The sequence below is a fragment of the Sprattus sprattus genome, assembly GCF_963457725.1.
Source record: "Sprattus sprattus genome assembly, chromosome: 6".
Taxonomy (NCBI): domain Eukaryota; kingdom Metazoa; phylum Chordata; class Actinopteri; order Clupeiformes; family Clupeidae; genus Sprattus; species Sprattus sprattus.
The window spans coordinates 11,321,077-11,332,553 of record NC_137925.1 but is presented as its reverse complement, the minus strand read 5'-3'; the positions used below and the strand labels follow the sequence as shown (position 1 = coordinate 11,332,553).

Here is an 11,477-nt window from a genome sequence, read left to right as displayed (position 1 = left end):
TACTACAGTCGTGCCACCCCTTTTTATTCCATGCAACATACCATGCCAGCCGCCTGGGTCCCCTCCTCGACCCCCCTCCCTCCAACCCCCCCTCCCCCCAGGTGTCCCCCACCTCTTCACATTTGCATGCAGCATGCCATGCGACCGCATACAGCACACCTCACAACACGACCAGCGGTGCAGCCATACACAGAGAAAGCATTGCCTGTGGCTTGATTAGAATTGTTTGGTTTTCAGCGCGTGGTCGCCGTGGCAGCAGTGACTGGCGGATAACACACTGTCATTGAGATGTAATCATAGACGGGCTACTGAGTGACACTAGAGCTCCATCCAGATTCTCTGATCTCTCAATGCAGGGGATGGGTGTGGCCTACAGGGTTGGGTCAGAACAGCATTCTCCATACATTCAAGTTTAAAAAAAAAAAAAAAGAAAAGTTACTTATAATGTCAATTATTATGGCTTTGTTAATAAAGTCAGTCTGAAGATCGCATAATGCTATTAGGGTAACCTTAAATTAGGGGACTACAACAAGGTGTTTGAGAGAGTTAGGGGACAAAAGCATTATGATTTGAATTGAAAAAGAGAGGAGGGAAGATAAGGAAGAAGTAGCGCTTGCTGGGTGGAATGGGTATTAAAAAAAGATTCAAAGATTTAAAGGATAGAGCAGTTGACCTCTTTAATGCATCATCACTGATCAAATGAGGCATCAGATCATATGAAATATAATCTGCCTTTGCTATGGAAGGCTGAAGAGACCACATATGATGTCTTTTTGCCGTTGTTGTTGCTCTGGTTTCAAGATCGTGATCGTCAAACAAAACGGGTCTATCCCTCCTTTCATGGTGTCAGTAGATTGGAGTGGGATTTCCTGTTTAAATCTAGGTCACATGATGATGTCATTAAGGAGGGTTGCTGAGCGGAACTGGTAAGGAAGAGGAGAGGAGCAGTAAACGTAGATAGCGTAGAGTGTGAGAGGGAAAATTTTCAGAAACCATAAAAGAAGGATGGGGGGGAGAGCAGGTGGTGAAAGAGGTCTATCACAACACACTGGCTGAGCCCGACAGTGGTCATCAACCACTGGTGTTTGTTGGCCCTATAGTCTGTATGGACTCTCTCTTTGGGCGATGTGGCAGAGATGAGATTACACGTCACTGTCGCTGAGGATCATGGGATATCTCTGCACAGGAAGTGATATGAGGAACTGGACATGAGGTAAATGTGTGCATTCTATCCCTGACTGACAGGGACACTATAGATCGTTGCGATCAGATGAGAAATAATTGATCATTTTAAGATAGGGTGATCTTTTTTGACCTGATCACTGACAAAGAACCGGATAGCAAACCTGACTGGTCCAGGGAGATGTTATTATATAGATTATTTAACAAAAGATAGATGTCAACCATGAGACACTTTAGGGTGGAGGCTGCCAGGACAGGAGAGGGACAAACGAGAAAAGGAGGATGACTCAGATGGTAGTAAATGACCCAAAGAACAGAAGGGGCAATGATGGACAGAGATGAGATGAACTGAAAGATGACATTTCCACCATTGTGGACAAGCATAAGACATGATACTGAACTGAGAGAGGACCATCTGAATGGATACAGTATAGCATAGGCTGGGGACAGAGAGGAAGTGAGCACATGGAAGGAGCGTTGGGTGGGAGGACAGTAGAGAGAGACAGAGGACGGGCTGGGGTTCATTAGTGGCTGAAGTGAGACAGAAGGTTGCCAGTGAGAGTGCCCACACCAGGTAGCTGCCCGGACATGGTCTGTTCACCACAGCAGTCACCTCAGGGGGGCAGTAACAGATGGCCTGGGCTGCTACTATCCATAACAAACCAACACACATACACACATGTACATCCCCAAACATGTACAAAGCTATCCACACACAATCTCACTCACAGAGAAATAAACGCGCGCGCACAGACACACACAAACACACACATACAAGTACACGCGCACACGCGCGCACACACACACACACACACACACACACACACACACACACACACACACACACACACACACACACACACACACACACACACACACACACACACACACACACACACACACACACACACACACACACACACACACACACACACACAGCCAGCAGCCCTCTGGCCTAGTTGCATATGTTACAGTTCACTCTCTATTCTCAAGGCTCCCCTCTGTTTGCAAACCAAAGCAGTCCCCCTTAGACAGAACGGGTGAAGAGACCATGAAAGAGCCAGAAACAAGGTAAAAGCACCAAGCTGCAAATGGAATCCAATGAAAGGAGGAAAGTGATGAGAGGGAACGGAAACACAAAGATGACCAGAAGATGGAGGACGTAAAGGGAGGGAGTGCCTCAGGGGGAAGAACAGATGTGGCCTCACAGAGCACCCCTGAGCTTTGACTGCTCGAGTGGCTGCCCTTAACCCAAGCTTTTGGAGGCTTGGGGGGAATTGCATGGGGTCAGAACAATTCCTAATAGAACCACAGCAGCACATCCCATTTAAGAGACAGTCTAGATCAGTCCCCCTGCTGCAGACAGGCTGAAGAGGGTAGAGAATCTTAGCACTAGACTCTACACTTGCTCTTTCTCTTGCATGGTGTTTCACAAGCCTGCCTCTGGGCCTGCACTGCATATCTAACCACAAACCCGTCAGAAGCAGGAGTTTGATTAAGTTAACGAAGAGCACTATAATAAAACTGACTCTTTTGAGGTGTGCATGGAGAAGCCATTGGCATATTACAGACCAGAGCCCTATTCTATTGATCGAAAGATGGGCGACCAATGAAGGGCTCAGACAGAGCCCAGTGTTTGTTGTGATAGAGAAACAGAAAGAAGGAGTAAGGTGGAAAGAGAATTAGGGGGAGGGAGGGGAAGGAGGATGGCCGTGCCCGGGAGGAGTGTGAGTTTAGGGGGGGCAGGAGGAGAGGAGAGCTGCTGAACTCTGGGGGGGACTGGGGGGGTCTAGCATGCTGGCGGAGCTGGAAACAGATTCCAACTGCATTGACAGAAGAAGAAACAAAGGACAGGTACGTAAGCCGGTTGGCACGGCAATTCAGTTGCCAGGGGAAACGGTTTGGGGTTTAAAAAGCTAGTTGCTTCAACGAAAAAAAAACTATAGTATCTGGTAATTCAGACCATACTGAATTTCAAATTGAATATTTCAAGCTTCATTAGGGTCATTGGCCTACTTCTGCCCTCTTTCCTGTAAAAGAAGCTACTGTTTAAATTGTTTGTATTTTTATGTATATGCATGTATGTATGTGTGTGTGTGGGTCTGTGTGTGTGCGTGAACACAAAATCAAACGGGAGAGACAGAGACCTGGTCCTCCACAAGAACAGTCACTGGGGCGCGTTTCTGATTGATTGATGTGTAGCGCCATCCACAGGCAGAGGAGACTCGGAGGACTGAAGTCCTTTGGCCCTTCCCAGCCCTGCTGCACTCGCACTTTGGTAAGTGTATGGGAGCATGTGTGTGTGTGTGTGTGTGTGTGTGTGTGTGTGATTCTTAGCATGTGTAGGCTGTGTGTACATATGCTGAATGCTACTCGTCCCTTTCCCCACAATTTGAGCCTATATACATTAAAGCAATCACTTCAATGTATGTGTTGCATCAGGATCCTGGAGGATGTTGTCAATACGATTATTATTAACGGTTGATGTCCAGTTTTATTGGACAAGAGTAGTTCAGTTGTTTTGAATGAGCAAGATCGCCTAAGTGACACACAGTTTTGAATATGTGAGTTGCATGCATAAATGTGATAGTACAGTGTTTATGCATCTGTCAATGTGTGTGTGTGTGTGTGTGTGTCTGTCTGTCTCTGTGTATGTGTGTGTGTGTGTGTGTTTATGGGGGTGCGGCATACGGTGCAATAGCACTGAGAAGATCCTTCCGTTCCCCCCTCCCTGTGGATGAGCCTGACTGCTCCTACTATGACACCCACCCACCCACCCACAACCCTCCCCCAATAGCGCTCCCGTTCGACAAAAGACACAGGAAAAGAAACGAACAGAAAGAGAGAGAAAACAAATCAAAACAAAAACACCAACACTACAAACACAGCGCTGGCCCCGCAGAGTGGCCTTCTACCTTGTAGGCAACCCGTGCCGGGCACTTCTTCCCCAGGCCTAACGGTGGAGACATTTGCCTGAGCATCTCATACATATCACTGTAACTGATTCTGCCACTGGACAACCAAAATAAAAAGAGCAAATAAAGAAAATCAACAAGGACATAAATTAATAGGGGAGTAGATGGGAAGAGTGAAAACAGAGGAGAGAGAGAGAGATAGAGAGAGAGAGAGAGAGAGAGTACAAAAAGAAGAAGTAGAGAGGAGGAAGAAGAGAAAAACAATGGAGAGGGTGAAAAGAGAGGGTGAGAAAAAAGGAGAGGAAGTGAGGGAAGGAAGGAAGGAAGGAAGAGGGCAGAGGAAGGAGGAAGGGGAGGGGAGGGGGAAACAGAGTAAAAACAAGGTTATTGGCGTCACTCTTTGCTGAGAACAGGCACTGCTGTTGGCTCTGGGCTCAACTAACACTTAAGAGCTACTGGTCTGTACAGGTGAGTTTGAAAGAGGTCTGAGCAGGGAAGGGGGTTTGGGGGTAGCTGGCTAGTGTCGGTGCTGGTGGGGAGGGCGTCTTCTGTCCTTTGGTGTTAAAACACCGTTCTATGCAAGCCCTAGAGGGGGAGACGGGTTGCATAGAAGAACAGGGGGCTTCGGATCGAGCAAGAGAAGCAAAAGAATCAAAAGGACAAAAAAAAAAGCCCCACTGTTGGGATGGTGTTGCAACAGCAGTTATGTCAATGCAGTTTCTGTCCCCCTCCCCACCCCGTGAGAACAATGCACTCTACCATACCCAGGGGGCCTAGCTGTGATCAAACAACAAGCAAAACAAAACAAAACAAAACAAATAATTCAGTTTTTTTGGAAGAAAAGGTTTCGTTTTGGGTTATTGCTGTCGTTTCATTCGACGTGAGGTGCAGAGTCATTCGTCATGCGTGTTTGCATCGTTCCAACACATTCCCGTTCTCATATAAGAATGCAAGTAGAGATGGTGAAAAGACAAAAAAAAGGGAAAATATCCCAAAAAAGGAAGAGGAAAAAAAGAAACTAAAAACCAAGTAAATAAGCGACATTCATTCCAGTTTGGATGCTAGCATGGTGGTTTTTAGGGTTTTAGTGGAAGTCAAACCTTGCAGGCCACCCTATGGGGACATTTCTTTCCTAAGCCCAGAGGAGGGTCGATAACTCGCAATAAACTGTACATATCCTTGTAATGAATACGCCCACTGAAAGAAGAATACAGGGAGGTTAGAGCAACAAGGCCAAGAAAAGAAACCACAAAACAGCTGGAAGAAAAAGAAGAATCAAGAAAACAAGGTGGATAACAGTGGATTTACACAATTACATATCCATAGATATATGCAGAAACACACACACACACATCTATATACACAAACACACCTAAACACTTGTTCACTGACAGTCCCACAAGCACACAGTGTGTATTTGCTAGTCACCTGTTTGCTGAGACAAAACTAGTCTACGTTACTCTATGTCTTGCTACCATCTATTCTCGCTCCTGTCTATTTCTCCTTGGTACTTTCATTCCATTTAAAGGTAAAACTAATTCTTTGATGTGTCCTTCAGCTTTTGGCACTCCCCACTAATGACTGGCTGAAGGTCTGTTCAGGAGTTACACATGTCTTGACTCTCATTACTCTTACTTCACTCTCATCCTCCCAACCCTTCCATGTCCCTCCAGTTATTATTCCCTCAAGCTCCCTTTATACTGAACAAAACTTTTCTTTGGTATTTTTTTTCGCTTACCATCTTTTTTCTGTTGTATTACTCTCTACCCTCTCTCTCTCTCTCTCTATCTTTCTATCTCTCTGTCTCTCCCCCTCTGTTGTTCTCTACCCTCCCTCTCTCCATCTCTCTATCGCTCTCTCTCTCCCTGTTGTTCTCTACCCTCTCTCTCTCTCTCGTTCTATCTCTCTCTCTCTCTTGCTCTCTGTTGTACTCTACCTTCCCCTCTGTCTCGTTACCTTGTCCATCCATTGATCAGCACTTAGGTGACAGGCACTGGAATGCAGATACTAGCTTGTAAACTTAGCGTGTTTGGGTGCTGGGTGTTGGGAGGGGAGAGGGGTATCACAGTAAGTTTCCTCTGCAGTATTCAGATTCCAGATGTGGGGGGGGGGGGGGGGGCAAGGGGAGGGTAGGGGATGGGAAGGGGGGTTCTTCACCACTCACAGGTAGACAGGAGGCAGGTGTGTGTCGGGGACACAGGGTCCAGGGGCGAGTGGATGTGTGGAGAGCATCGAGGGCTCAGCTCCACAATCCCCTCCCCTGGCTGTTACTCTCGGGTGCTTGCCCCCCCCTGAGAGGGCAGTACGCCCGAATGAGGGCACACACACTAACGCCTTAAACACATTCCCCTCAAGAGTCATGTGAGGAAGACAGAAACTATACTTCTAACATTTGTAGTCGGAAATCAGGCAAATATGTATGCAGTGTGTGTGAGCGTGTGTGTGTGTGTATGGGTGGGTGGATGTGTGCAAACCCTGTTGTGTGTGATTATGTGGTTAACTGGTGAAGGAAGACAAAGATATGGTGATACAACGGTACATTAAAAATGCTACACAGTTCAAAAGGCTTAATGTGTCTTAGTGTTATGAGTACATTTGTGATCTAATGCCAATTTCGGATGCCCGCTTACTATTAGAGAGGGCCCTGTCTCGTTGAGTAGGTTTAGTATCATACAGTTACCAGATAAAACAGACCTAGGCATGCAAGTTACATTACTGCAGTGATAGGTCCTTATTAAGAGGTGGTACACAATCATAAGATCAGAAATCCAGAGCAACATCAGAATAAAGAATTAAAAACTAGCTAAGCAGTAATTTCTGCCTAATGATACAGGGCCCAGACTGGCATTGTGCTTCAGTGTGTTTGTGTGCGTATGCACAAGTGTACGTGGGCGTGTGTTTGTGTGTGTGTGTGCGTGTGCGTGTGCATGTGTGTGTCTGTATGTGTGTGAGTTGGGTGTAGGACATGGACTCACCAGGCAGCAGGATCATACTCGGCCCATATCCTCACATACTCGTCCAAATGGTGAGGCCCCAAAATAGAGGAGTCTCTCGTGAGGTACTCGAAGTTGTCCATGATGACAGCCACAAACAGATTCAGCATCTATTTAAACACACACACACATGTATGGCACTTTTTTTTGCTGGTATAACTGTTGACAGCCTCCTTGCAAGGCAGTACGTTAGTGCAGACATAAATGACTGACACGGGGAGAGAAGAGTTTGTCCTCACCAGGAAGGAGCAGAGGAAGATAAAGGAGACAAAGTAGAGGTAGGCAAACTCGCTGCCACACTCGTTGTCTTCATTGCCAGTGAGCGGGTCACACTTCTTCCCACCCAGACAAGACAGCATGATATCGTGCCACGACTCTCCTGTGGCACTCCTGTCATTGCCGTGTATGCATACACAAACACACACAACACACACAAACACAGACACACACACACATGTGTATATCGACACGCACACACACACACACACACACACACACACACACATTAATATGGACACACGCACACACACACACACACACACACACACACATTAATATGGACACACGCACACACACACACACACACACACACACACACACACACACAAACACACACACACACATTAATATGGACACACACACACACACACACACACACACACACACACACACATGTGTAAATGGACACGCACACACACCTATTAGGTTCCATAACTATGGAAAACACACACATGCAGCTCATATCTCACAATTGTTCAAAAATGAACGACATACACGTACACACTCTTCACAAACCCAGAGTGCCCATAGACACACACCTGAAGAGCAGCATGAGTGCATGGAAGAAGGCCCTGAAGTTGTTGTGTTCATTGATGGAACTCTGTTGCTCGTCTTCAATAGCTAGGTTCCCAAACAGCTGCAGATTACCAACATGTGAAATAAAAAATATATCAAACCGTGGCTACAGTCCCATCATAGTCAAGACCAAAACCGTTACAATTCATCATAGCAAATAGTATGGACTTCATCACAGACAGTAACTTATGGAAAACAGATGTTCAGTATGGCTTTTGTTATGGTAGCAGTAAGGAGTTTTGATCTAACTACTGAAAGGGCTCTAATGCGCGTTCACACTGATAAAAGGCTTGCTAGCATGCTAACTTGTGTCTTTTGGTGATACAGTTGGAGCTGTCGTGCTGTGAAAACTGTTTTTTTACATTCTCACAGAGAGAGGTCAGATCCAGACCACAGAACTACACAGTGTGTAACCTTGGACTACATAGTGCTTGACCTTAGACTTCATAGTGCTTAACCTTGGACTACATAGTGCGTAACCTTGGACTACATAGTGCTTGACCTTGGACTACATAGTGCTTGACCTTGGACTAGATAGTGCTTGACCTTGGACTAGATAGTGCTTGACCTTGGACTACATAGTGGTTAACCTTGGCGGCTTGTTGAAACGACGGGTGTGTTTATCTTTTCTTCACATGAGCATATACCATGAAAATGTATTTGAAGATGATATCATATATGCAGCTCACTTAGTGGAGCATCTACATTTTACTTTATCCTTTTAAGAGAATGCAGTAAAGGAAACATTAAGCAAGGCTCAGGGGTTCAAGAACACAGTCAGGATCATGCAAAACAAATCCATTTGAACATCACGAATCATTCAAGCATAATATATTACATACTGTGCATTTGGCCAACGATGAAAAGTCTCAAGTGGTGTATTACAATACCACATGCTTTACCCATGAAAGATCACCATATCAGTTCTGTATACTGACCTTATGCTACACACAAGATTCGATATCTGACAGAGCATAACAGAGCATGAAGATATTTTCTTATTTGGATGCCAGATGCATGTGTATTTGGTATGTGTTATACACACAACTGGGTGGTACAAGTCATTTGTATTTGTTTTTTTTTTACTAAACAGTATATGAATGTGGCATTAAAAAAGTTATGTTTTTTCACAGAATATGCCAGTGAATCACAATCAACATTTGATCAATTTGATGGAGTCTAATGTCAACGCTTGTTGGTTTTACACAGCCAATGCTACCCTAGCACCTATCATTTCTGACAATGAAAGGCTCTGCACATTTACAACAGGGCCCTCATTTGTCTAGGCAGTCTATTAGCTCTCGGAGCACAGAAGTCAGGGTCGGGCTACTTCATGAGAGGTTAGGAGCACGTTGGAGCGCATGAAGGGCCACAGAGGCAGCTTTGGCCCCTGGGCTTTCAGAGCAGAGACGCGGGTACTGACCTGCATGCCGATGATGGCGTAGATGAAGAAGAGCATGGCGATGAGCAGGCACACGTATGGCAGAGCCTGCACAAAGAGGGGGGCTAGGCGGTCAGAGGTCACAGAGAAGTGGTCTAGGGGTCTTATACATATGTACGTGTGTGCGACCATCTTTCTTTCTCTCTGTGGTTGTATATGACTGTACATGAATGAGCGTGTGTGTGTGTGTGTGTGTGTGTGTGTGTGTATTTTCCTACCTTAAAGGACTGCACAAAGGTCCAGAGCAGGATGCGAATGGTCTCGCCCTGCCTGAGCAGTTTAATGAGTCGAGCAGCTCGGAAAAGCCGCAGAAAACTCAGGTTTATGAAGTTATTCTACACACACCACATACACATGAGACACCAAGAGGGAGGGAGGGAGAGAGGAAAGAAAGAAAGAAAGAAAGAAAGAAAGAAAGAAGGGAAAAACAGAGGAGTTTGAATGGATATGGATGAGAGGGAGGAGAAGAATGCATTAGTCTCAGAGTCACAGTCGTGCAAAGTGTCCCCTCCCAAACAATGCAAACACAACCAAACTGGCATACAGAAAGGGAGGGAAGTTTTCAAGGACAAGGGTGGAAAAGTCTGAGTCCACAACAGGACCGAGGGGGTGGCAAGACTGAACAGGCTTAGCATAGCCAAGGACGAAGGGAGAGGAAAGGGGGGGTTTCAAGGATAACACAAACAGAACGTTTTGGGGAAAGCAAGTCATTGGTTAAAGGGTAGAAGAAAACAAGCCCATCCAAAACAGGGGAAGAAAGTGCAAAACCTCTTTTTTTTTTACCTCAACGGACCAACCAAATGCACTGATCTCACTAGACTCTCTTTTGGAGCCCGAACTTTTTTTATAACGCATGCAACACTCACACTGAAGCTAACAGCTACGAGCTAACTATTTTACCAGAACAGCTAGAGGTCTTCAAGGACGCATGCGAGGGGTCAGGGGTCAGGCGGTCACGGGCTCAAGGACACCGGGCACAGGGCGAGGTGGATTTCATTGAAACAACCAGTAGCAACATAAAGCACATTTTCACCAGGTCAGGCCAGTCAGGTACTATTTAGGTTAGCTGCTACTGGTACACATCTTGGGCTAACAATTAGCTAGAGTGTGCGGACAATGATTCACAATATCTTATTATAAGGCTATTCTTGTCCTGGCACTCTAACACAACAGCCATGTGCTGCTCTCTGACACACTGACCGTTCTCCTCCGAAGAAAACATTTTACTGACACAGTTTAATTTAAATTAATTTGCTTAAGTTAAAAGCTAAATTGGGAGCCTATAGTTTGTCTTGTGTTCTTGAAGAGTATAAATTAAATAGCAAGCTTTAAAACATGTTCTATATATTTGTATTTATCCAAAGAATTTATCCCAATTTCTCTTCAGCTTCCACCTATAAGGAGAGAAGTCAGCTTAGCATCTAAAGTTCAGGTGTCCTGCAACCCGCCACCTAAAGGAAAGGTTAGGGCCCATTGAGGGTAAGAGCTCAAAGAATGTTCCATGCACACATGCAAACCTCTGTATAGCCTGGTGTCTTGTGACTTCACAGCACTATCTATATGTTGGCCAAAGCTCCACTGCTGGCATTGTACTGGGGCCTCTCTGCAACCTTTTCAGCCAGCCAGCATGTTTGTGTCTGGATGCAAGGACATGATGTTGCAGTAATACATGGTACTACTGTAAGAATGACTACTATGGAGTTCATGTCATAGGTATGAGTGCAAGTACTGCTATGTTTACAACCAATTATGTTTGTGCCTTGCAGAATGGTGACAATGAATGCTATGATGGCACTACACTGTGCCTAGCTGAAGGCTGGCACTGCAGCTTACTTAAATGTATGCGCAAGGCAAATGTGTGTGTGTGTGTATGCGTGTGTGTGTGTGTGTGTGTGTGTGCATGTGTTTGTGCGTGTGTGTATGTTTCTGCCTGTGCTGTTAGAGCGTCCCTGTTTTCAGGCAGAGGCAAGCATGCAGAAAGAAGGCATGCAAAATATCCCAGCCTGTTTTCAAGAATATCTATGGTCATGTGTGTCTGAATATGAAAGGATACATACTGTATGTACGTTTGTGTATGTACATGAATGTGAG

General features: G+C 45.5%; 1 protein-coding gene across 1 annotated transcript in view; it reads right to left on the bottom strand.

Moving 5' to 3' along the window:
- Positions 1-4,058: 4,058 nt before the first annotated feature.
- LOC308367150 (voltage-dependent P/Q-type calcium channel subunit alpha-1A-like) overlaps positions 4,059-11,477 on the bottom strand; it is a gene marked incomplete at both ends in the record, with an annotated part of 69,137 nt that continues 61,718 nt past the window's right edge. Inside the window, 6 exons of the mRNA XM_080840964.1 lie at positions 4,059-4,194; positions 7,073-7,200; positions 7,330-7,480; positions 7,909-8,006; positions 9,369-9,434; positions 9,605-9,721. Of these exons, the coding sequence (XP_080697090.1) occupies positions 4,059-4,194; positions 7,073-7,200; positions 7,330-7,480; positions 7,909-8,006; positions 9,369-9,434; positions 9,605-9,721 (696 nt within the window). The remainder of the gene's footprint in view (positions 4,195-7,072; positions 7,201-7,329; positions 7,481-7,908; positions 8,007-9,368; positions 9,435-9,604; positions 9,722-11,477) is intronic.